At 42.0% G+C, this 27,214-nt stretch overlaps 1 protein-coding gene across 1 annotated transcript; it reads right to left on the bottom strand.

Annotated features, from left to right (window-relative positions):
* Window positions 1-5,321: 5,321 nt before the first annotated feature.
* On the bottom strand, window positions 5,322-26,332 carry LOC144741995 (neuroligin-2-like). The gene is given in 9 exon segments (XM_078624489.1): window positions 5,322-5,732; window positions 5,734-6,256; window positions 6,861-7,227; window positions 8,013-8,166; window positions 8,325-8,590; window positions 10,232-10,417; window positions 22,645-22,794; window positions 25,574-25,627; window positions 26,230-26,332. Coding segments are annotated over 9 exon segments (2,214 nt in total).
* Window positions 26,333-27,214: the final 882 nt, after the last annotated feature.

Genomic DNA, 27,214 nt, shown 5'->3' with positions numbered 1-27,214 from the left:
TGCTGTTTGTGCTTATTATCATTTCCACAATGAGAATTTATGTATCTTAAAATACAAATATTAACGTGCATTTTTCCTTATTAGGGAAAGTATATTTACTTATACTTTACTTATATTTACTTATAAGTAAAAACATTTAATCATCAGCTTGAGTGTGGATGAACGTTAAGGTTTAATCTGTTGGGTTTTACATTCAGGGATGTCTGTAAGGTTTGAGTTCCATTAATCATTTGGTCAATTCACAAGTAATTAAAGTACTTCCTACTTCGAGTAATTCGTGTTTACTTTCTGCTGGTTTTCTCATCTAATACATATACCAGTAAAACAATAATATCAAGAAACAACAAAAGTGTTATTTTCTGAAGATGATCATTTCATGATTATTTGAAAAGGTCAAATATGGCTGATCACGTAAAGTGTTAAGATGATTTGACCAGAATATAAATATAAATATGAATCAGGGTTTAGGTAAAAGGAAGGTCGTTCATGTGCTACTCAAATATATTTGCACTAATATTGACACTAACCTGTCACTTTGTTGCCACCACAGACCGTTGAGCTTGTCATGAATGAGCAGACTAAAATTCAAAATGATTGTGCATGATAGTTACATGATACACCATTCCTTGCTAAGAAAATCAGCCACAACAATGTAAGGCTACGTTAGTCACAGCAATATGGGGAAGTTTTCCAGATTTTATGACTCACTGGTTCGCAAGACGGTCAGGTTAGCTACAGCAATGGGAATCAAACAGGTTAGCTGCTATAGGAACGTAGGATTAACACAACAATTTGCAGCTAACAGGCTAACCACAGCAATGTGAGGCTAACAGGATAGCTACAACAATGTAAGGTTAACACAACAATTTGCAGCTAGCCGGTAAACCACAGCAATGTTAGGCTAGCTACAAGAATGAAACATTAATACAACAACGGGTTAGCTACAAAACTGTGACGTTAACAGAACAGCAGGTGAGTCACAGCAACAGGAGACTAACAGATTAGCTACAACGATATGAGGTTATCAGGTTGACCACAGAAATGTTAGGCTAGCTACAAGAATGAAACATTAATACAACAACGGGTTAGCTACAAAACTGTGACGTTAACAGAACAGCAGGTGAGTCACAGCAACAGGAGACTAACAGATTAGCTACAACGATATGAGGTTATCAGGTTGACCACAGAAATGTTAGGCTAGCTACAAGAATGAAACATGAATACAACAACAGGTTAGCCACACCAATATGATGCTAACAGGTCAGAACTAACTAACCACAGCAATGGTAGGCTATATTGTTAGCTACAAACATATGTGGTTATGCAGTTAGCCACAACAATGCGAGGATAAACCTTTTTTTTTTATTTTGAGGTCTGTGTGAGGTCTGTATGAAGTGCTCCATTTCTTATTTGTATATTTGCCTTAAACAACATTTTACAGTTGTGCCAGATTCACGACATTCTAACTGATTAAACGTTTGATGTATGTTAAAAAAAAAAAAAAAAAAAAAGTAAAAAATCATTGAATGTGTGTTGGACAGCTGGGATCGGCTCCAGCACACCCGTGACCTGTAACTGTAATAAGAGGCAGAAAATGAATGAATGAATGATTGAATGAATGTATATTGCACTCAAACAACACAAACAAAATGGTGCATAAAACCGACCAACTCACCAAAAAAATAAAATAAATGATGGCAAATGATTACTTTAAGATTTTTTTTAATGTTTTCAAGTTCAGATACACAACATACAGTGTGTAATAGCCTCTATTTGAAATAGAAATAGTAACTTTAATTCTTTCAACCCCTGTCTGGTCATAATGCTCTCTCACAGTATCTTGAGCTCCAAGCAGGCTACTTAATCAGACTAAATGAAACCGACAAACAGGTGCAAGCCTTCACTTTACCACTCCTGCAAGACATGTTGTAGGCTAATAACAAGATATTTGAATTATAATTCTTCTTTTCCCATCACATTAGGCCAACATCAAAACTGTAGTGTAAACATGTTAACTTGGTGAGTGTGCTTCCATTTTCCGTTGGCTGTCCTAATCCAATTTTTGTAATGTCTCTTTTGGATGAGTGGGCAACTTAAACAACAATCCCATAAACAATGTGCAGACAAAATTGGCGAAAAAAGCAACACAAGCACCATGATTAGAGTCTGAGTCTGAGCGAAGACCAAAATTGTACAAAATATTTCACAACCTTCCAGTTCATATTGTATGGCAATGTTCAACAACACAGGAAAATTCAACTGCAAGTCAAATTCCTTGATTTTTAATATCTGCCTCATCTCCTGTAGTTCTGCTTTTTTATTTCCTTCATCCGCTCTCTGCAGGTTTTCTTTGGCTTTGTAACCAGTGAAAACTCATGTAATTCAAAAGCTGCCTCATGATCGATGGGATAATGTCAAGTGAGAGTTATTGTTTTGACAGCCATGAATGCAGCATTTTTATTACCACAGCATCTAGTCCAACCTGATCTTCAAGGCCTTTCATTTCATGCTCATGTTGACCTTAATCGGTGACTTAAAATAATAATAATAATAATAATAATAATAATAATAATAATAATTTATATAATAATAATAATAATAATAATAATAATAATAATAATAATAATAATAATAATAATAATAATAATAATGTGCCCATAATTCTGTAAAATAAGAACTAACCAAAGATACACATGAAGTGCTGTAATTCATGTAAATCATCTAAACTTGCACCTGTTGTCACAAAGAAAATATCTGGCCAATCACTCGAACGAAACAACAAACGTAATATTTACAAATTCCATTTTTTTTCTCTTACACATAAAAAATGTACAGTTTTTTTTGTTGTTTCATGTGTTATTTTTTTCTTTTGTCCTCCCAGCTCATTCATTCGAGTCCAGTGTGTGGGATGGCAGTCTGGCTCCAGAGGTTCGTTGTCCAGCTGACAGGATGAAGGAGGGCGTGGGTGGGGTGGGTGATGCCCAACCGCCTTGCTCTTGTGGTTTGTATGGGTAATGTCTGTTGTTACGGATTTTTTTTCTCAGGGAGTTAGACTGCATCCTCTGTGCATTGACAGACCATTGCTGATTCATGTCTGCAGTAAGTCCAGCAACGTCCTACTGTCACTGTGGGGTGTTTTTTTTGTCATAATGTCCAGAGTGTGACCCTTCTCAATTGTGCGAAAGATTTGAAATGCGTTTACAAGGCTTTCTCACCTCTCATAAATACATAATTCTCCCCCCCCTTTTTTTCATTTTGGAAAGGAGAATCATGAAACAACAAAAGAGCTGATGAAAAGAACTGTCAGGCAGTCTTCAAACACTTGAAGCAAACGAAACAAAACTACGAAAACGTTTGTTTGGACTATTAAGTAGTCATTTCTCTTTTTTTCCCCATCAACATAAAAAGTGCTATCTTCAGGTGAGATTGAGAGACAGTGACTGTGCAAACTTGACAGTTAAGATAAGAGAAACAGCAAAAACAGGGGTAAAAGACAAAGGCTTTCATCAGTCTTTCTAGTAGTTTTGCGGCACAGCCTTGGTGTTAGAATATGAAAAAAATAAAGAGGAAATATTTACTCTCTTCTTTATAGTCATAGTTTTACACAATATTCATCTCTTAATACTTTAATATGTTTCAAAGTACCGCAAAGTGCAGCTGATATTAAAATAGGTAGTGGAAATGAAAATAAAACAATGAAGGCAAATCATCAAAATGACAAACTTTTCTGTCCAACCTCTTTAGGGAACCCCCACCCCCCAAAAAAAAATAATAATAATAAAAGCATGCAAGTATTCCAGACAGCAAAGTAGTTAATAAAACATTAGACTTTTTAAAATGATGTATTGAATCTGATTTCCTTTTAAAAAAGAGACCAGCCACAGTGTAACATAGAGTGTGTTTAAAACAAACAAGCAAAAAAAAACAAAACAAAAAAAACAAAGTCAAAAATCTAAACCAAAGACGACAGGGTTGGCACTTTTTATGATGGTAATTCCTTTAGTAACATACAGTCAGGATGAACCTCTCCAGGCTGTCCACTGGACGCCAGCGAAAGAGGAACTTTATCACAGTACTTGGCACCAAGAATGCTGGTAAAAATGACATATCAGAATATCTTTTTTTCTCATTCATATTCTTACAATTTATTAATAATACATCATTTACAGTATTTTTTTGTATAAAAGACTCCAAAAAGGGGGGAAAAAAAAGTCTAAATGTGATTGTGTGAGAGCGGAAAGAGGCAAGGATGGAAACAGTATGTATGTCGGTGGTTTAATAAAAGAGCTACGAGGCCAGAGAGGAAGAGGAGGAGTGGGGCGGTGAAAAGAGAGAAGCAGTTAAATTAGCTGATGAAGATAATGAATGAGAAACAAATAAATTAATGGACATGATTAGAGCCTGTGCGGATGAGATACAGTGAGTTCTAATGGGCAGCCTGGATTCCAGGTTGCATCCCACAGACTGAATATGACTCAATTTTTTTGTACCGCCCAACATTTGAAGCCCCAATCTGGAAGTGTTTTGAACATGAAGCTATTAAAATCCTTACATTGGAAACAGATTTATTTATAAAATCTCAAAGTGATGAACGTTCATGGTTCACTTACCAAACAGTGTTCACTCTCACAGTCTCAGCCCTGTTAACACATTTCACGCTGAACCAAAGTCGACACAATGAGAACACAGAAACAGCTGCTGGGACATAGTGCTCAAAACGGGGTGCCAAGCTTCACTTCCAGATTGGGCCTTTAAAGCTGCAATTTGTAAATTTCAAGAAATCGCCGCCTGATGACAGGCATGCTTGTTTGGGCATATGCAGGCTCACACAAAGCCACTTGCGACTGGATTATCCTTTTTTCCATAAATAAATGAAAATGAATATTTGTATTTAATGTTCAACATGGTTTTAAGCTGACATCATCACACATGCACAAAACAACAACGCTATATGTAAGATGCCTGATTGTGATTTGCTCCATACCTCTTTCAGAGAGAGCAAAAAGCTTAAAGCTGCATTTTAGTGACTTGCCTAAGCCCCAGATACTGAAAGAGCTTTAATTGGACAAACAAAATTGTGTACCTAAAATGACAGGCTTTTGGTAAAGGAGCTTTTTTTGTTAAAACTCTCCATTTATATTATCATTACATTTTAGAGGTATTTCACTGCTTAAAAACTTACAAACTGCAGCTTTATTTCAGGGCTGAATGAGAACAGACAAGGATATAGTAAAGAGGAAAGAGGGTGGTGACAGTGATGTTTGTATGGAGCAGTTTGTGTGGCGCGTCGCTCGGCACCAACAGCAGGGCTGTGCCTCGTCCTATACACGAGTGGTGGAGTGTTGGTGTGGCAGGGCATTGTTGCTGTGACTTGGAACAGGTGTAGTGGACGGGGCTGGGACCGGGGGATACGTGTTGAATGGGTGGAGGGGCTGCATGCTGCTGATGGTGCTGGGGATCATGGTGATGGTATTGGCCGTCATCAGCGGAACATCTTCTGGTGCCCGCCGCAAGGCCAGCGTGTAGTCAGGCGGGCACACCGGAGGCCGCAGAGGTTCCAAGTCCCCATGGATGCCACGAGAAGGGAGGGGGGTGCCATGCTCAAGCTCCACTCTTTGCTGCTTCATCTGCAGTGACATTAGCTCCTCTTCCTGGCTCAGGGCCAGGTCATTGTGCGGTGGGGCCCCAACCACTCCCATTCCCATTCCAACACCCATCCCCATTGTTGTGCCACGTTGGGGGGGACAGTCGGCGGTGACGTCGCTGCATGAGTTCATGGCGCTTGTCCCGTTTGTAGTAAAGCGCAGCGAAGGCCAGCACATTCAGGAAAAGGAGCGAGGCGCCCACAGCTACTGTCACGCTCAGCTCGGTGGAGTAATCCCTGGTCTCCTTGGGGAAAAGAGTAATAGGTGGTCTCTCGGAACCATCACGTTCAGGATCAGGAGGATAGGTGGATATTACAGGGTGGCGCGTGGAGCGGGTTCCAGATCGGTCCTTCCAGTGGTTGGTGCCATCCGGCGGCAGTCGAGTTGTGATGGAGTTTATGATTTCCTTGTGGAGGCTGTGGAGATGAGGTACCAGCTCCAACCAGAAGGCCACCTTGTTGGCCCGGTAGTTGTCTCTGACACGAGGCTTCAGGCCGATATGCAAGTACTGCTTGTCTTTGGAGCTGAACTTGGTCCAGATTACTTCCTCAAAGCGATTCGGCTTGGTGTGGATAAATGTAGTGTCCTGAGGAACTGGCAGGTTAGGATCCCTTAAAATTAGAATTACAGAACAGAATTAAAACCATTTCCATGTCAAGAATTCTTTATCACTTCTGAGAGAAACGTCTTGTGTTGTTAGTAATTGAAAGGAGTGTGTCTGTAGCAAGCTATCTTAATGTTAGCATAACTCAGAGTCCCATATTAATGTTCGCCATATTGAACAATCTATGGGGCTTTATGCAGCACTCTGAAATGAATGCTTGGGGACATATTTTACCTACAAGACAGATTTTAATTTAAAACTTAGGGTAGTTTATGCACCGAGTCACAGGAGATGATGTGCTATTCGAGACTGGCATCAACAGACGTTTGATTAGAAACAAAACAGTTGGTGTGCTGCTCTCACTCTACAATTCCCAATCCAGATGTTCCAACCCACAAAATATTCAGCCTCTAAAAAGATTCTCTTATCACAGGGAGTCACAAAACCAAAGCGATATCTTTGACGCTGCTTTATCTGTTAAACTTTCACCGAATATAACTACAAAAGGAAAATAAATCACATATGTGCATGAAGGACACTGTATGTACATTGTATATTACTTCATATTTAGTAAAGCATTATCACCGTCCTAAATTGTACAGTATACTGACCCTGTTTTGGCAAAGTTGGTCCAGTATGTCATGACCACAGCACTGAGCATGACATCATTCTTGGAGAAGTTACAAGGAAACAGGTCTGTTGCTCCCACCATGGGAATTCCAAACACATAGGGAATCTCATCTCCATGGGCTGCATCTGCCCAGTCCGGCCGTGCCTCTGTCTGACAGTGATGGTGGAACGTGTAGAAGAAGACAGGCGACTGGAACTCTGCATGCAATTTGGCAGTAGCGACAGCTGGGGCCACCCACTGATGGTCAGTGAAAAGAGCCAGCAGGGTCTTCCTACGCATGTCACTGTTGTCTCTGTCAGCCCAGTCTGTGTACATGAACTTTATGGTTTCCCTCAGGATGTCCTTACCTGGGCAGAGGCAACAAGGAACACATTACCAGGAGACACACCTCTGCATTATAATCTGTTTTGGTCAACGTTGATCTGTAGACTGGACAGTCTATGTAACTCTAAGAGACCTCAATAAGTGGTATTCTAGGCTGAACTGGAATGCGACCTGGGCCACACTGACAGACCATCCTCACAACTAAACTACTTCGCTTACACCGAAATGACTCACGAATTGCATGAACTGGCTTTGTGTTGTCTCGTCACCACAGGTATTTTGGCTTGCCTGGAACACCCCAAAGACTGCTTTGATTCTTCGCCTTTTATTTTCTGTCCCACTTGGCAGGGTAAGTGCACTGTCTGGTTATTAACAACAACAACACATTTGTTCTTTGCAACCAGAGATGATGTGTCTGTACACACTTATTTAAAGATAGAATGAGATGCATTCATCTCCGGTAAAGCCAGGCCTGAACGGGGCTCATGTGGCAGTTCTATATAGGTCCTTCCTGGATTAGCCTTCTCTCAGGGCAAGTGAAACTGTCAAGACAGTTCACTATTGAGCTTGACATGACAATGCCACAGGGACCTCACTGTGTCATTGTTGTGGTTTGATCATCTTAAATATACCCCTCTATACCCTACAACAATAGAGCATTAATAAATACTTCTGGACTGCGTCTGGCTCTGTCAAAAAGTTAGCAAAGCTATAAGCACACCTCATTGGCTGTCATGTACTGCACCTGCTAGCAGAGTTAGGATCAACACTAGACATCTTAAAGTTTAAAGGTGAAATAGCCTCTGACCATCAGGGTATCCATATAGATTGTCCACAAAGTTGGAGATGGTGTAGTCAAACGAGGCTGAAGATATTCCATCTTCTCCTTCACTGTCATCCACAAACTTCAGGCCTTCACCTTGGTTGACACCAAGCAATATGTCGTAGTTTAGGAACTCGCCCTGGTGTCACAACACACACACACACACACACACAGCACGACAAGACAGAACATATTGTATGAATAGTGTGAGGGGATTATACATTAATACAAGGACATATATCTTATAGCTAGACTAGCTTCGCAGAATAATATTATGGATTTTAATCTAGCATTGACCTGTTGCATTAATATCTCTGGGTCATCTGGCACCACGTCTCCATCTACGACAGGTCCGAAGGCAATGTGGTAGCGCGCAGGCTGGATGTCCTGATCCACCAGCTCCCGGAAACTCTTCCTTCTCAGGCAGTCCACCAACTCAGCCATGTCGCCTAAAGTGCAGCCAACTTTCCTGGCGAGGATCTTGGTGTACATCACCGGCCGGTAGTTGACAGACCAGCTGGAAATGGCTGAGCCACTCTGAGCAATGGCTCTCTGGAACAATCCTGCACAGAGCAAGGCCACGCAGATTGCTGACATACAATCATATTTTCAGATACAATGACAAACCAGTTTTCCATCAAGTTCTTTTCCCTCTGACACACTTTTGCTAGCATCCGCCGAGCCCCACAAGGTCTTACAGCATGAGCACTTTAAATAATGCATATGATGGAAGAGAGGCAGTTGTTTAGTAAGTATTACACTGCTGCTTTCAATGCCACAGAAAATCTTCATAAACATTACCTCTGATAGACAGCAGCATTTTAAGTAGTGAAAAATACACAGAGCAGCAGGCTTGAGGCCATCCATGTTGGATACAGAGAGACAGAGGAGGAACAGGGAGACGGAAACAGAAAACTGTTCGCACTGTCGCACCGCTGCACTGTTATGTAAAGTGGCTTGCTGTCCCTCTGCTTTATCTGCAGATTCTGTCATTAATAATTAAGCCCCCCCCCCCCATATTCTGCATTTGCCCCCACCCCCGCTCCTTTCCCTGTGAAATCAATTAAGAAGCCTCTCAGCAGACGCTCCAGCTCTGCTGCTCGTCTCATCTCTCCCCTGCACACATAGTACCTTTAAAAATAGTTCATGCTCCAACTTCCTCTACACTTTGTGCTGATAGGTTTAAGACCAAACACACAGAATGCTGCTTTTAGCTCAGGGCCATTACATACACAGGCCATGTAAAGATAGTATTTTATAAATTGAGTGTGATATATCATCAATTTGAACTTCAGAAAACAAGCTAGTCAAGTCACCTGCAATACAACACACAAGTCAATGTGTGTTTTAACTTTAACTTACACTGCAGTTGCATCAAATTTATCTGCATCATCAGGTTTCCTAGAATATTTTGGACATCAAATTATTTGCTTTGTTTAGTAAATACAGTTCAAATCATCCAACTCTGCACACCAGGCATAACTAACTCTTATATGTTCTATCCAATGCAACACGTGCAAACAAGTTTTGTTACAAAACAAACGAAAAATAAAAAGTAAAAGAGTTGTTTATAACGTAATATGAATTCTTGGTAAAGTGTTAATTCCATTCACATTTTTGAGCTTTGCAAACCAAGAACACATCTGAGGATTAGAAATCAAACATCTGGTGCTTATTTTAGCTGTCTGCCATCCAAACACATTCAAGCAAATCTTAAAAAAGTCGCATGACACACATGTATTCAGGATTGAGATAAATAAGAGGAAATGCCGTGAAGAAATCATTTGAATGAAACCTGAAACAGTCCTTCTTTGACATTCGTCCAAACATCACGTGAACAGAAGAGGCAGCAACTTTGTTTTAGAGATCATCTTCATTTTCAGTCAGAGATGTGAATGCCAGAAAGGTACTGAACCTGCTCACAGTCCTTTGTCCAGACAGGATTAGTTTTATTACACAAGGGTATATTCAGTGATAAGGTTATTTCAGATTATTAAAAAGGTTTGTGCCCCAAGATGATTAATAGTTTATGGACAACGACCATGGGACGACTGGTTTTCTTTCAAATCATGATTGAAAAAACGATGACGCATGTCTTCATACTGTGTCTCTTTAAATGTAGGAATAATATTGTCACTGAAACATCCTGGTGTTAATCCCCTTTCAACAAGGTCATGTAACAATGATCAGTGACAGAACCTTACCCTCAGACAGGTGGGAGAGGATGAGTAGGTTCACACAGGCTGCACCGGCTCCCGAGCCAAAGATGGTGATTCTCTCTGGGTCTCCTCCAAAGTGGCCAATGTTTTCATTGAGCCAGCGCAGCGCCTGGATCTGGTCCAACAAACCATAGTTCCCCTTAGCAGACTGATCCCCTGTGCTCAGAAACCCTGCAGGGTGAATTAGAACAAACACACAGTGGAAGAGTGAGAGAAACTAACAGTTTACAGAAAATGTGTGATTAAAGTTGCAGTGTGATATATCCTGGACCTTCATTCCCTTTTTCTTCAGAAGTAAATCAAACGCAAAACAAACAGAAGATGACATGGCTCCAACTCACTGCAAGTCTGAGATGATTTCACACAGAGAGCTTGCCAAATTACTCATTTCTAATACCCACGCTGGAAATTCAACGCAGTTAAGCAAACTTGTCGGCAGAAAGAGGAGGAGAGCAACAGAAGGCACTTTTCACCTACTTCCAGGACACATTTGTGTAGGCACACACCCACGCCAAGATAAAATAAACCGAACAAAATGTCACATACAGACACACACACACACACATAAGCCTTTGTTCTTTGAACAATAACACATTACATGCAGCATCCTATATTTCTCTCAGTCCTGTCAGGACGCACAAATTAAATTAGTGGCTGAGGGGGGGTGGTGGATGTGAAATTTGGTGGTGGATGTGAAATTTCCACCATCCTTGAGTAGGCCTTCCATTCTCACCATGTATTTAGCATCGTCTGCCTCATTTTCACTTTAACCTGCTGTACTACTTTTTTTTGTCACTTGGGGGCAGTGACAAAAAGCAGTCACCTTGTTAGCAAAGTGCGGTGTTGACAGAGATCGTTGGGTAAAAAACGGAACAGAGGAGTGTCTCCTCTGTGGCTTCCACAGTTCAGACATGCTGCATATGGAATACATAGTTGCACAAACAAACTGTTCATTTCCTGAGGCAAATGATCGCAATCTTCATTATGACCACTAGATGTCGTGCGAACCTACATACGGGACCTTGAAGCTGCTGCAGACTGTATAGAAACTGAACTGACTCCACGTCTTGTACATTGACCACATCCTGTAACATCATTCAGAACTCTCAAATGTCACTGTGAATGAAGCAGTGAATTCTTAGGTAGTCCAGCAGTATAATGAACACAAACAGATACTTGGCAGTATTATCTGTGGTTAACAGTACTTAAAAGCTGGAGTGTTTTGGTACATTCACCTGGCTGACATATCATTCCAGTAAGTTATTCCTGCTGTGTGTGTGTGTGTGTGTGTGTGTGTGTGTGTGTGTGTGTGTGTGTGTGTGTGTGTGTGTGTGTGTGTGTGTGTTTGGAAACGTATTTAGTCTATAATCATCATTCTCATTTAAAGTCACCAAAAAGTTGGAGACGCTGTTTTTGTTTCTTGTGTTCCAAAGCTGTGGAACACATTTCCTGCAGATATCAGGGAAATGTTTAAGAAAAAGCGAAAAACCTTTTACGCTAGCTTTTCACTTGCAATACTGCATTCCTTTAACATGCTTTTCCTCAATTATTTATTTTTACTCCTTTTTAGTCTTTGTTGTATCGTATGCGTGGTGTGATACAAATCAATTTATAATCATCATTAATAATAGCATCAATATTAATAATATAATTGTAGTAGATGTTTCAGCTACTAAAGAAGAAAACAACATTTCATACCAAAAACAGAAGTAACTGCCCATAAAGCAAGTATGATGTCCACAGTGGGGGAGTATGTAACTCGGTATACGTCAAAATATATGATATTTGCTATATGATGCTATATGAGTATTTTAGTTGTAGAATCACAGTTATTATTATTGTTTTTATTAAAATCTCTAAGTCAAACGTTTGTTTTATGTTTCACATAAGCAATCGTGGTCTTTCCTCCAAACCAATGCCGATAACATGATGATTACAAACAAACAAACTATAATTCAATTTTGATCTTCAGATAACAGGATTAGTACATTTAATAGAGAGCAGCTGCTTCCGGCTTCCATACAGAGGTTAGTTAGTGTGAGTGAGCATTTTTTAAAAAGGGGCTTCGAACAACTCCCTTCACAATCAGTGGTTGTTGTGTCATCTCTCTCTTAGCTCTTAGCGTGATGTGACATTAACCTGTTATCAGCGCTGATGTGTGACTCTCGTCAAGTCTTCAGGCATGTGGACGTGTCTGCTGTGTGGCTGAGCGGCCACACACTGAACTCCCTGCCACAGTTGCCTGGCAACTGCCCAGAGCTTCAGGCAAAATGATATGGACAGATAGTCCGAAAAACACTTCCACAGACACACTGGAGTATAAAATGCATCAAGACTCACAAACACACACATAAACACTGTGAACAGTAACGGAACTAGCATCCTGTCCTTCTCTTTGGATGGGAAACACAAAGAGCAGATATTTGGTTAACTGACCCCAGCTGAAGATGTGTCAAACTAAGTTCCATCCACGAGTTCCCTCCTTCGGCGGGGTGAGTTTTCGTTCTAGCTGCCTCCCCTCATCTGCTGAGCTGGGCTTCCTACTGACTTTAGTGCTGAGAGCAGCAGTTTATGAGGCTGAACTTATGCATATTCAACGCTTGCTTTAGGTAACGGCCAAGGAAGTGTGTGGATAGTCATTAACCTTTAAGTGAAGATACCAGCTAAGGACAGTGAAGTGAATGGATGAGTGAAATAAGAGACCCAATGGTGGTAAACTTAATTATTTACAACCGTAAGCATGACCGACCTGATCCATGTAAATGGCCTGGACAGAATAAAAAGAAACAACTTTCTCTCTCTTTAAGCAACACACTGGAGAAAAACTGCAATTTTATTTCATTTATTTCACATCATAATTGTTTGTATTACATAAATAAATGAGCTTTTTAAAATATATCAATAAAATATGGCTGACTTTGAGTTATGGGTTAGGGTTGTCTTTGCATTTTGTTTTTCCCCTGCGTGTCACATCATATCTCTTTATCTGCAGGTTGGTTGCTCCTGTTACCATCCGCCTCTTTGGGGGCTAAACTCTGTTGCAGCAGCTCTCTCAGTGGACCTGCACAGCAACGAGCAGCATCCACTGGAAGCGTTCCCATGCCCTGCTTGTTTGTAGCCCATGGACTGTATGAAAATATGGTGTTTATGGGTTTAACAGTGACAAGTGTGTTTACAGTGTTTGCGGGCTGGTGTTACGCTGCTGACGGCCCGCGGGGTCCTCGGCAAGAGTTGTGTATGGTGTCTGTGTGCATATCTTTATTCCCTGTGTGCGGGTACCTTTTTTGGGGGGGGGGGGAGCTGGGGGTGATACAGGAAGTGGGAGCAGCTGGCCCCTGCCTCCCACAAGCCTATTCAAGATCCGACACTCTCCCTCACACACACACTTTTCTCAGCGCCACCTTGGATGCGCTGCTGTTCAGTGAAGCTCTGTGTTAATTTCTGTTAAATAAATGTCTTTATCTAAAGAGACGCTTTTGTATGGAGGCTCCACAATGGCTGCATAAAGACAATCCATCTTTATTCCACCTGTTTACGTACATGAAGTGTAATCCCACCTCAGTGTGTTCTTTACATACTAATCCAGCGTTGTGTAGTGGGGTGATGTGACCATAAAAATGTCATTTAGTGTGGAACACACACGTGAAAAATGCAACTACTGGCTGATGCTGCTCACTGCCGCCCCAGTTTGCAGTGGAAATGGTCCCTCTTTTCTGGTCTTTTTTAAATCTGATGGAGGTTTACACACCAATCACACACCCAGTACACTACTCCTGCTGGACCGAGTCTGCGTGACCCATTCGATACCTTTTTTACAGAAAGGTTGTAAATCGGTGTTTAAAAGTTGGAAAACAGCTGGAGACAATAAATACCGCGCAAGGTACAGAGTGACGCAGACAGAGAGAAACTGAACTATAATAACAGTACTGCATCAGTCTTACATACGTAACGCTTTCCTCCTGGACACCCTAAGACGCTTTACACTCATGGTGGTAAACTACATCTGTGGCCACAACTGCCCCGGGGCAGACGAACGGAAACATGTCAGCCTCTCGGACCACCACAAACATTTACTCACATTCATACAGAGCGATGTGGGTGAAGTGTCTCGCCAAAGGACAAATCGGCACAACTTGGATATGGCGTGATTCGACACGCTGCCAACCCTCTGGTTAATGGACAACCTATCTATCTCCTGAGCTAATGTCGCCCCAGAAAAGGTTCACGACGGCATAGGGCACCAGTGTAGGCTCTCCATTAATTCAATGCAAACACATAAATCCAGCTAAATTTTTAAATTTTATTTCATTTTATTTTTTTTATTATAAAAAAAAAGAAAAGAAAAGAAAAAAAGGAAACATATTTCTGGTGTCGGCCCAGTTACAACCCACAGCTTTGGACATCTGACTGCTGAGAGTGGAACTGCTGCATCTGCAGAGCGATTTAAAAACCAAGCAAGATGACCGCAGTGGGTCACTGAACATATTTCTGTGAACACAAAGGAAAGAACAATAAGCTAGGAGGAGTGTGGGGTGGCAGAGGGAGAGGGAGCAGCAGAGACACTGAAGCCAGATCCTAAATGATGAGAGGTGGAGGAAACAAACTGAAGGACGGACTTATAATTCCATTGTGAGGTCACTCAGATAATGACAAGAGATGTCAAAACACCACATGCCTGATTACAGAATTGGCATTTGTGTTCTCTGACAAACTACACAATGCTGCTTGTTGTTTTCTAACTACATTCCATTTTACTCAGTGTACGTCTCTGATCCCTGGACCCGTCTGAACCCTGCACACCGTTCAGGTCAGCTGCTTCAGGATTATGGCTGCTCGCTGGCAAAGGACCAAATATGGCGAAGCAGCTTTTAGACACTAAATACGGAACAGATCTGTGTGCTAAGAACACAGAGTTAGAACAATCGTTTCATCAGCGCTTAATTTCTTCTATTGGGCTAATTATTCACTTGTGTGTCCAGTCTCTATGTTTTCCACTTTTGATTGATTTGAACAGTTTCCTCTGGCGTATTTGATTTATGCCCTTTCTTCTCTAGCAGAACTTTGGGTTGTCATGTGCTGGAAAATGTGTCATTTATCACAGAAATTATAAATTACAATTGCATAAATCTCTCTGAACCTGGTTCCTGTTAGAGTTCATACATAATATAAACATGTCTTAGGATTAATATGTTTTCCTCCTTGTAAGTGGCTGATGAATTCAAAAGCTCAAAGTCACCAAAGTAAACATATATTTTTTATTGACATATTTGCTATCATACTTGGCCCTTCACCTTAAGTTTTGTTTTTATGGACATTTTAGTGTTTATCGTTTGTTATGTCTCCACCCCTTTGTTATGTTTCAGTCTTGTTGGCCTTGTCAGCACATTCACTGTTTTTTTGGCACATCCCAGTCTGTGTTCAGTCCATGTTTCTGTCTTGCCTTCCTGTGTTTTCAATTCCCGTGTCATCACGTGTTCCTTTCCTGCCTCAGTTCTAAGTGGTATGTTGGTTTTAGTCTTGTTTTCCTTTATAAATAATAAACAGATTGAGTAGTCATTGTGTTTGGGTCCTCCTTCATGTCACTCAAAGTACTGACCTCACCTGATTCACCCCTTCACTTTGACTGGGACTCAGGAACTGGGATTCAGTCTAACTGTGCTTTCCTCCTGGAGTTCTGGTGCCCTCTAGCCTGGAGTTCCTCCTGTTTCTCACCTGCTGATCCTGGATCTGCCTCCCTGGACTTCCTCCAGACAACAGACATGCTTTGTCATCTCCCCACTTTCCTCCTGCTGCCATGAATCATTAGTCACCTTTGGGCGTTTTTCGCAGCTTTTAGAAGCTGATCTCCTTTCTTCACTATTACCTTCTTAGTATTTTCATTGTCTGTACATCTATTGCTGGTCTCTCCGCCCCAGGGAGACACATCCCTCTTTCTGCCTTTTCTCCCTGTTAATTGGTTTTTGGCAGTTTTTCCTCACCCTGATTGAGGGTCTGAGGACAGAGAGTGTAGCATCGTGCAGACTGCTAAGTCCATCGAGACAATTGTAATTTGTGACGTGGTTTTGTACAAACAAAAGTGAATTAAATTGGACGACCCCCTCTGAGCCACAGTCGCCTGTGTGTGTTTTATTTCATCACGTATGCTTTCATCAGTAAGTGATGGGTAATAACACATAGCGGAGGATTATATCCTACGTTTGTTACAAAATATAACAGAACAATGATTCTAACATGGACATCGTGGTGCCAGCGTCTGCTCATTGGCGAGTACTCTCTCAAATAATAGACGGCCCTGCATTCGTCTTGATCACCTGGTTCCACAGCGAAGCACGCAGGATGGAGCCAATAAAAAAACACTGGTTCTATAACTTTCTCCCTCCAGTTTGTGACACACCGTTGGCGGCTGTTGCGCTGTTTAAGGTAGATCAGACGGGGGCCTTGACGTTTTGATTCGGACTCACTCTTGTGGTGTGTCAGATGCTGTGTTCAAGTGTGATTAGCTGGAAATTGATTATGCTCCTTGTGCTCGATCCCGCTGTGCACCTGGCAGTCGGCCTGCGAGGCAGACGGGGAAGAGTTTGGGTCAATATACCTTTAAGTCCTTAATGTTCAATCTGAACTTTACCGATGAGGGGAGGGCTTGTCCTTGGATGCCCTTTGTGTCTCAAACCTCCAGCAGTTACTTTACCGTCAAATCCATCTCTCTCCCCTCATCACATTATCACACATGATTACAGCTCATTGCAGTTATTCAAGAGAAATGTTATTTTTTTCATTCTTGCACGTTGGAATTGGTGCCCGTGTTTTTTGGGTCTCTGCAGTCAGTGTTCAGCTTGCGGAGTGGGACGATTGTGACTGTGGAGGAGGAGTGTTTCATTTGTATTTGGGAACAGCTGAGCTTTCGGGAGGCTGAATCTCGGGCTAAAAATACAGTTGATTTGTTTTTTAAAGAACTGTTGCGGCATGAGCTGATTCCAGAGACATGTCTGTGGACGTAGCAGCATACCTGGGTGAATGGTAATAAAACGGTAATAATTCAGCTGATTTACAAATACATATAGAAGACGGCAACTATTTTTTTTTTTGGTCGTGGCACGTACAAACCACCTTAATTTTAGAATCAGGAGCAACTTGAATTGTTTGATCTGAGGGACATGTCAAGGATACACTAATGAGTGCTAAGACCATCGGCCCTTTTCATCCGCTGCGGTACGACTCCGGTTTGCTCTTACTTACATGGAAAAACCTGAGATTGGGCAGCTTCCAGAAGAAGCATTTCATCTCTCTTCCTGAGGTGAAAAATGTTCTTGCTCTCAGAGCCTGCGATGGTGGGCCTTTCCCCAGAGTTCATTAATTAGTTAATTAGTTAATTAGTTGGAACAGATGGTTATGCAACACAAATGAGACGCCTCTGTGGGCCTGCAGCAGTGGAAAGCGAGCAAAGGTGAGCCGAGCACGACTACATACCAACGTCCGCTCCGGGTTGTTTGCAGCAGACGTTATCTCCTCCTTCACCCCTAAAACCTCACCAAGAAGACGTTTTCATGATTTTGGACAACGCCGACAGTAAACACACACCTCCCGATCCTTAATTTGAATGAATACTTTATCATTATGATTTTAAAAGCATTACCGACAGTTTATTTTTAGACTGCCCCCCCCCCCACACACACCCCACGCTCTTCCTTTTGCCTCACTGTCTCGCTCATGTGTCTATTCCCAGCTCTCTCTTCCTCCGTTACTCCTAACGCCCCATCACCATCACTCTGTTAAAGGTGCAGGCATTGTTGGAAATGAGGTTGGCACCGAGAAGCTCCAGTATGTGTAAGTACAGGATAATACAGAAGATTAGGACGTAATACTATTAAAATACGGTATGCTTGTTTTTCTCATTTCCACAGAAATTCATAGTGTCGGAGGGGAACGCTATCAAATATTCAGATGGATGGTGCATTATTCATGTATATTTTACACATGGCAGGCAAACCAAGTAGTACACACACATGCTCACGCACACCGGTGTGCACAAAGGCAAACGTGTGCTTATGATGCACAAACATACAAACACACACAAAGATAATCGCCTTAATACAGTAACCCATTTAAAGCATATCTGGGGGAGGAGGAGGAAGGGGGGGGGGGGTTCTAGCCCACACACAAATTTTGAACAATGTAGTAGTAGGAATCAACGACACTTTTCTCATCTGCCATAACGCTCAGCGAGATCATGAGTATATTTGCAGAGAGGGAACACATGTACTCGCCCTGTGTGTATTTTATTGTGTGCTTCAGTGCAGTAAAATATGACTGAATGGCGACGACAGCAAAGACTCCTAACAGGTCATATTGTGGTTTGAAAACAGGTTTGATGTGTCAAAGAGGCACAGAGGAGGGTGTTGCAACTCAGCAATTCAATGGTGAGGATTTTCCTGGAATAAAAAGGTGAACTTTGAGAAATATGGAACTGCAGATCTGAGCCATGACTTCAGAAACCGGGTTTGTCCTTGTCATCGCCTTTTCCCCATTGGCACTGTCAATAGCAGCCTGGATCACGTTACCCTCTGTTAACACTCACAGCAACTCTTGGATGGCGTCCTAAACTACTCCCTTTTCTCTGTTGATCATTATTGTGATATGTTGAAACAGGCCTGATGCAATAAACAAGATCTGATTACCCAACCTGGCAACCGCAATGACTGAAACAGATGCAAACACCCCCCAATAGATAGATGAGAACTCGCACACGCACATGCATACACACACATCATTATCCTAAAATACACTGAAAGCAACAAACGCATTTCAACTCATTCAACTGTTTTCAATGGAGGAATGTGCTCTAGAGCCACTGAGGGGTCTTCAGAGTCTGAAGCAGCGAGGCAGATCCTGGCTGCAACCATTAAATCATTTTTCAGGCTAGATGAGCACCATGAATGCACTTATTAGTGCTTTATTGTGAAATCCCTCTTGTACTGATATAACATTCATTGAAGAGAAAAACGCAGCCGCTGGTGAAGTCTGAGCACTTTCAGCAGCAGCGATGACAACGCAGGATTAACACATTGTGATTTCCGGACTGTGAGCAAACATTACAGACAAACAGTGATATTGTATCGTTACAAGTTTCTTAGGTCTCAGATCGGTAATACAGCAGAATGAAAGCTGATCAAATACATACAATGTAGGCCTGGTTCAGTGTCCTTCAGTGTCACATGCTCCGAACACCACATGAACGAGAAATAAATCCTGTTGCTGACTGGCATATCTGGTGCGTCCTATTTCCTGGAGTAGTCACTAACATTTTCAATGCAGAAGAACTTTATAATACAGTAATGACTGTTCCAGGTATTAGTTGAACCCTCAGGGGTTTCCAGGGAAACAGAGGAAACAGTCTGTGTAAAGCTTTACATTTTGATCAAAATGAAATACTAATTAGGGGCTTAATTATTTCTTCTTTGCCATGAGCGGAATAATTACATTAAAGAAGCCTATTACCAATAATAAATGGCTTGAATGGATTCTGCATCATCATTGGTGAAAGATGTCTTTTGTAGCACTTTATATTATATACGAGGTTTCCGGCGGACCTCTGCTGCCTTGTACCTTGATGTACTATTGTTGTGTATTACTGATATTCTGGATGATTTGATGTTAATACAGGTGATTTTGTACCCCAAAACACACATTATGTGTATGAAATGTCTGTATGTATCTGTTTGATTGAAGGAGCCTTTACATGAGAAGAAGGACAGGAGCAATACAGTGTAGAGGTCAAAAGAGAAGCATTTGTTTGTTGCAATTGTCGCACATTGAATGTTAAGTGTCACCCATGGTCAAGGTTGAGAACATGTATTTTTTATTTACTGAGTATCTTTGCCTAGAAAACACAGCGTGATCAAAAAGGTTTCACCAAGAGTGCACAGGTTCACCTTCAAAATGACCACGTGGAAAGGGCAAACCGACACTCACTGCTTCTCCCTCATCATGTTTGAGATATCTGATGATGAAATAAAAGAAAATAAAATATTCTGATGCCAATCCGGGCTAAGGAAGGACAAGGTTTCTTTTACTCACAGAACTCTGCAGTGTCTGTGTGTTTTCTGACACAAAATGTGTCTCTTTTCATATTATTGAGCATGTTTTCATAAAAGCACTAAAGACCACCTGTCAATTTAAGGAGGCAAACTAAACCTATATATATTGCTAACTGCTTTACATGACTACTACATGTAATTCACATAACTAATTTAATTATCTTTTTGCTGCAGAGAATATAAAAATGGAGGTGATGTCTTTGCATGATAACCTTTCAGTTCAATGGATGAACAACCAAATCTTGAGAAATAAGGATTGTGAGTTTGTCAAAAAAACATCAGGATTAGATAACTTAGATGGGAAAGTCTTAGATATGGTTTCTGGCTCTATTACATAACCCATATGCCACATATCTAATCAAATTTTATTGAAAGGTGTTTGCCCATTGGCATGGAAAGAGCTGAACGAGTTATTCCACTCCCCAAAAAACTTGAAGGACACATGTTTAGGTGCTAAAAGCTGTCCTATCGGCATTCTTCCCATGCCAAGCAAGCCAGATTTCATCTTATTTTTAACAAATAAGATGAAACAGATTTTTAACAGTAACAAACTGTACTTTGAATTTCATCACAAGTACTGCTTTAATGCACATGACTGATCAGTGGAGTGACTCAGGAAAGGATTGTGGGTGTCCGTTCTACTTGATTTTAGTGCTGCATTTGACTTGATCGATCACAATAAGCTCTTAATGAAACTTGTTGTGCACGGTTGTAATAATTTGAATCTTAATGGGATGAGGAGCTATTCATCAAATAAAAACAAACCGTCCATGTCAATGGCAGTTTTTCTACAGTAAAGCTAGTATAATTTGGGGTCCCACAGGGAAGATGTCTAGGCCCATTGCTGCACTCACTTTTACAAATGATAAAGCTAGTGTAGCCATGTCTGCTGATGATTCCACAGTGTTTAGGTCATCAAACCATATGGATGTGTTATCTGAAAATGACTTGAATTCAACTGTGGATTGGGTAACGCAAATGCTGAGATTCAGAAATCTCATATTTTCAATTCAACAAAGACTAAATATATGATCTATCCGTCTTCTTCTGCTTTATCCGGGGCCGGGTCGCGGGGGCAGCAGCCTGAGAGGACGCCCAGACTTCCCTCTCCCCAGACACCTCCTCCAGCTCTTCCGGGAGGACCCCAAGGCGTTCCCAGGCGAGCTGAGTGACATAGTCACTCTAGCATGTCCTGGGTCTTCCCCGGGGTCTCGTCCCGATGGGACATGCCTGGAACACCTCCCTAGGGAGGCATCCAGAGGGCATCTGATACAGATGCCCGAGCCACCTCAGCTGGCTCGTCTCGATGTGAAGGAGCAGCAGCTCTACTCAGAGCTCCTCACCCTATGTCTAAGGGAGCAACCCGCCACCCTATGGCGGAAACTCATTTCGGCCGCTTGTATCTGAGATCTTGTTCTTTCGGTCATGATCAAGAGTTCATGACCATAGGTGAGGGTAGGAACGTAGATTGACCGGTAGATCAAATCATTCATTAAGAAGTCAGAACCAATTAAAACTTTCCATTTAGGACAGCTGTATAGAACAGGTTACTGAGGTCATACTTCCAGGAGTCCTGCTTTTCCCAGGACAGACATGAGCATAGGACAAGTAAAGTCAGCAGGGGTCATGTTTCCATTCTTGTACCAAGATCAAATGCAATACAAAGATCTGCTATGTACAGGGCCATGTCACTGTGGATCAAGGTTCACATACGCCATTACTCAAGCAATGAGCAACGATTGTTTTCAACTAAAAACAAGTTCCTTTCGGGTACAGACATACACAGTATTTAATAGTACATGCAAATATGTAATGTTTGAAATATGCAGCTCACAGGGGTTACGATTTATGATATACCGTATGTCACTGTAGTAATGATGCTAATGTAATGAGGTGGGTGAGGTTGGGTGGGGTGTGGGGTATACTGAGTGATGAAAATGTATTTATCTATATATTGAGATATGTAAAGTGTAATGTATTATTTGATGCAGGAATTTGTGAATGTGAATTGTATTTTTTTATGTAATTGTACTTTTAATCTTCATGGACCTGGGTCTGCTCTGCAGTTAAATTTAGTTTTATAATGCATTTCTTGTTTGAAAATAGATCTGGATTTATTGTAGTGGTGATCTTGGAAGCTGCCATTTGATCTGTTGCTCATACAAGCCTAATTCATATAAATGGGATTGACAACACATATTTTGATTTCTGGCACGCACGTCCAAGGTGAGATGACACACTGCCTATAAACATTTAAATCAGACGTGTCCAGTGCCAGTAGATAACGAGTCTCATCACACTTACCGAGCACACCGAGCCGATAGTTCATGGTGACCACAATGACATTTCCATATGCAGCAAGGACGCTGCCATCAAACATGTTCCCTGAGCCCTCCATGTAGGAGCCACCGTGGATGAACAACATCACAGGCTTCTTACGACGATCCCGAATATCTGCAGAAGGTAAATAGATGAAAAAACAACAAATAAACAAGTTTATAGTCAAAATCAATATCTCATATCAATCAAAAATGAATATAGAATGCATTTTTTTGTTCGTGTGGACTGTTAAGTAAGTCTGCAGGTCAGTTTGTCCCGTCCTGCCCTGTGACGGTACCTTCCCAAACTCTTTCTCATTCGTGCATGACAGAGCGGGTGTCCAGCCAGTTTTGATGTCCTCTGTCACTAGTGTCGTTGTGCCCATCAATTTGTTGCCATGGGTCACTCTGTCAGCCCTTGCCTACCGCCCCCACCCCCCACCCCCACCCCCTGCTGCTGTGGTCTATGTGAGCATGAGGCTGAGAGCACTGCCAATGCAGCCCAGTTAAGTTGAGTGTCTGCACTGTGCAGACCCTGTGGATAATTTGTATGAAAGCTAGACCAAGTGGAAACATAAATAACAGCCACAGCATCTGTTTACCCTGATGAGCCCCGGTGCTGTGAGATGGAGGAGAAACAGATAGCAGGAGAGAGCGAGAGATAAAGAGGTGTAAGACACAGAGAGGGAAGGATGAAAATAGGACAGTGTGATAGAACTGAGGAGTGTGTGTGTGTAAGGGGGGTAGAAACATGGATGGCAGGCTCACACACGCTAACACACACACACACAAAATCAAAAATCATAGCTGAGATGAAAAAAAACATGAAATGTTACAAAGCAACTCAAACACGACTAATGAACACTCAAATTCACACAAGACTCACACCGTATTAAAAGACACACACACACACACACACACAGACACACACACACTTGCATAGGCAGCTGCGATGCTGAGTCGCTATGGAAACTGCTTCTTGCTAATAGAACTGCACCAGCCATTCCATTGCACCGACTCACTGAATGCCTGTTGCCGTGGTAACAAATTCTACTCACGTATTCGCACACCCTGCATCACCACCTGAATCTCAGGTTGCACATGGACTTAGGTGCATCAATCACAGTCGCACACATACACACACACACACACACACACACACAGGTGAACACGACAACAAAAGGTTTCACACATGTAGACGTCATGGATCGTATGACTGACACAAGCAGAATGTCTAAAAATACCATTTTCCGCCCGACATGCCGGCATTGTGCTCTTTTTCGCCTCTCCTCTGGTGTATTCTGAGCCTCTGCTGATTTCCCAGAGGATATGTAAACAAATTCAATTATGCCAGCATTACGAGGACAGTATAGAGGAGTGACATGCCGGCAGGCCGTCACCATCTGCAACTCGAATCCTCAGAGGACGACGTACAGTGAGCAGCATGTATCAGGCGTTTTGACGACCCAGACACGATTATTTACCAACACAATGACAGTTGAACTGCAATTTGTGTAGCAAATCTCTCTGTACATCACCAAACTAAAGAACAATTCAGCCCCTTTGCTCCCAAACATGCTATGAGGTGGTGGTGCAACAGACATCAACAGTTCTGACTGAAATGCACTTACATTTTTGTGTTTAGGTTCTGTAAAACCTAATTTGCAAAACCTAAAATTTGTAAAACAATTCTTAACCCCTGAAAAAAAAAGATAAAAATAGGCTTTCACTGAAAAAAAAAAAGAATATTTGTCCTGTGGAAATTTCCGGAGTTTCACTGACATCACCAATGAACCTGATTAAAACGTGAAGGGTGCAGGCACGCGGGTGAAGCTGCACCCTAAATCCAGTGTCTTTAAGGCCAACAAGGAGCTCACTGTCGTTCCTGCATGCCTCCAAAACACATTCTTCTCCTCTCCCCTCCACGTAAGCACTACTGTCCTCCTAAACATCTCCTCCACATACCTTCACTCACTCACTCACTCTCTCCAACTCTCTCTCTCTCTCTGTCTTTCTCTCCATATATACTGTGTATATCTCCGATCCCAACCTTAGCAATTAAAGGAGAAATTCGGGCGGACCCAAGCCCTTCCGATTCTGTCAAGATCCATCAGGTGTGTCGATATAAATGTCAAGCTCGACCAGTTTCCCACTCATCCACATTCTCTTTTCTCTTTCCTTACATCTCTCTCACTTTCAAAGCTCTGGAAATGTCACTTCATCATCCACTTGTCTTCATTATGACTACCCCCCCCCCCACAGACCCCCACCCTTCATTGCCCTTCCCTGTGCTCTCTGCTTTTCCTTTATCACCCTTCCATTTGTTTTCTTATTGACGATCCCGCATCAATCCTTCCGCCTGTGTTCGCTGTTAAACAGCCGCACAATTTGATTTGCTACCTCGTAGCAATTAGAGGTATAAGGCAGGGAGGCTGAAATTCAAAATACAACACACACGTAAACAAACACAAACTGGCACAAAATTGACAGGAAGCGCGCTCAGGCATAGATGTCCCACATGCAAAGCGCTCATGTAAACCCACATGGACGAATGGTGATGGAATGAACTTCATATGTCCATTGGTAACATATTCTGACTGATCTGAATAATTACACATGTAAATTCATAAACCTTTTCAGTTTGTGTGCGCCAAAACAAGAATATAAGCAGCTAAATAGTGATTTTCAGTGATGCATCACCTGGAGAGGAAAATAAATTTGCTCCCCTTGAAGAATTGGACCTAATGCACGTCGATAAAAGGCAATAAGAAATCTGTCTGCGAATTAAAGCTGATGGAAATACATCTGCCCGTGTGTTTCCACCTATGTGAGGACAATGTGATGAGCGTCAGATGATAACAAAGATACAAACAGAGCACTCACTGGGGAGTTTGTAAAACATGCAGTTAAAATACCTTCATCCCGTGGCCTGTTCATTGAAGATTCATCATGTTTTTTTGTGAGGGGACCTATGGTTCAGAAAAAAACAAAAGACAAAATTCAAAACGATTGCAGTTGCAGAAACACAAAAAGACAAGAACAAAAGCATTAAAACAATAAACAAAAACTAAACTAAACCCCCCAAAAAATGTTACTTCATAATCTTTTGATTTTCACTGACATTCACAGCTTGAACACGGAATGTTTACAAGGATTACCCACTGTGTTCCTGAAAAGAAAACTGCCCGGGATCTCATCACCGACTGCCTCGTAAATGACCCCAGAGGCCACTTCTTCTCAGGCTTTCTCCTAATCGGACAAACAGCTGCTTACCAAAGGAAAATCAAGTAATCACAAAAGGAGAGTAATGTCCAGGCCTGGACCACGGCTCATCTCAGCCAGCTGCCACCATCTGGATACTCATCGACGATCTGAATGTGTATCTTTGAAGAGTCTGGTCTGCTTGCCTGCAGCCTCAGCTGCACCAGTCTTAGCTCGAACATATACAGCCATCATCTGTGCACAAGCTAACCCGCGATCTGTGCCTCAGCTTGTCTGCACTGAGCCGGCTAACACGACTTCAGTCAGCGGTACCAGGCTGCAGACTTGGTCGCCCGTCTACAGTCCTCACTGCTCAGCGCCCTTTCTGTTCCAAAGCTGCGAGCCGCCTGAGCAGTTTCCTGCCGATCCGAGGCCTGTTTCTGTTCCCGAGAAGTGGCTATCCCCCACGACATCCATGCCGACCGCCAACCTTCTCTGCTGACCGCCACCCGACTCCCATCCTGGTTCTTCCAGTTCCCAGAAACACCCTGTCATTACTTCAGTCTAAAAGCCATTTTCTATGACTACTGGACAACGTGCTCTACCTCCTGAACCACAGATTGTCCGCAGTCGCCCCTGACACTTCCATTTCCCTCGATCCAATGGCGCACTTGCCGGTCTGCACAGTCCTGCTGTGGCAATTGAGCTGCTGGTGTCCTTGCTATTGCTGCTACACAACGATCTAATCCCTAATGCTATCGTACAGCCAGTCTGTACCATTACATAACATTTAAACAATGGAGACTGGCTGAGCGATAGGCGTGCCCAGTGTGCAAAAAACCCATCAATACCGAAATACCCATCTCCCGATTGTTGTGCGATCTAAATTTATATTTAAAATATACAACATTGCAACAAGCCGAGACAATCAGTCTATGGCCTGTTTGACAAACACACACGCACTCACTTAGCAATTTTGGATGCACATTGGTTTACCACACGGAGAGGAAACGTTGTGCATTACAATGCAGAAACTAAGTGACAATAAATAAAAGCCAATAATGAAATGAAAGACAATAACTGGCACCAAACTGGTGAACTTCAAGAAAGACCTAGTTGAGAAGTCACAAATTTTGTGAATAAATGTTTGGAATTCTGAATACTGGACATGGTGAGCTTAAATTTAACTGTCCATTCGTGACAATAAAATATATCATTTATTTACCCCCCACCCCATATTTCACACTTTGGACGTGCTCACCTTTTGTTTCCTGGAGGAACGTAAAAAGAGAAAACTAATACTCAATTGTTGTTTTCGTTGTTAGAACGTCTTGTATAACTTCAACATACTGCTG

Source organism: Lampetra planeri, unplaced genomic scaffold (genome assembly GCF_965212315.1).
Source record: "Lampetra planeri unplaced genomic scaffold, kcLamPlan1.2.h2 scaffold_801, whole genome shotgun sequence".
NCBI lineage: Eukaryota > Metazoa > Chordata > Hyperoartia > Petromyzontiformes > Petromyzontidae > Lampetra > Lampetra planeri.
This window is presented reverse-complemented; position numbering and strand designations above follow the sequence as displayed.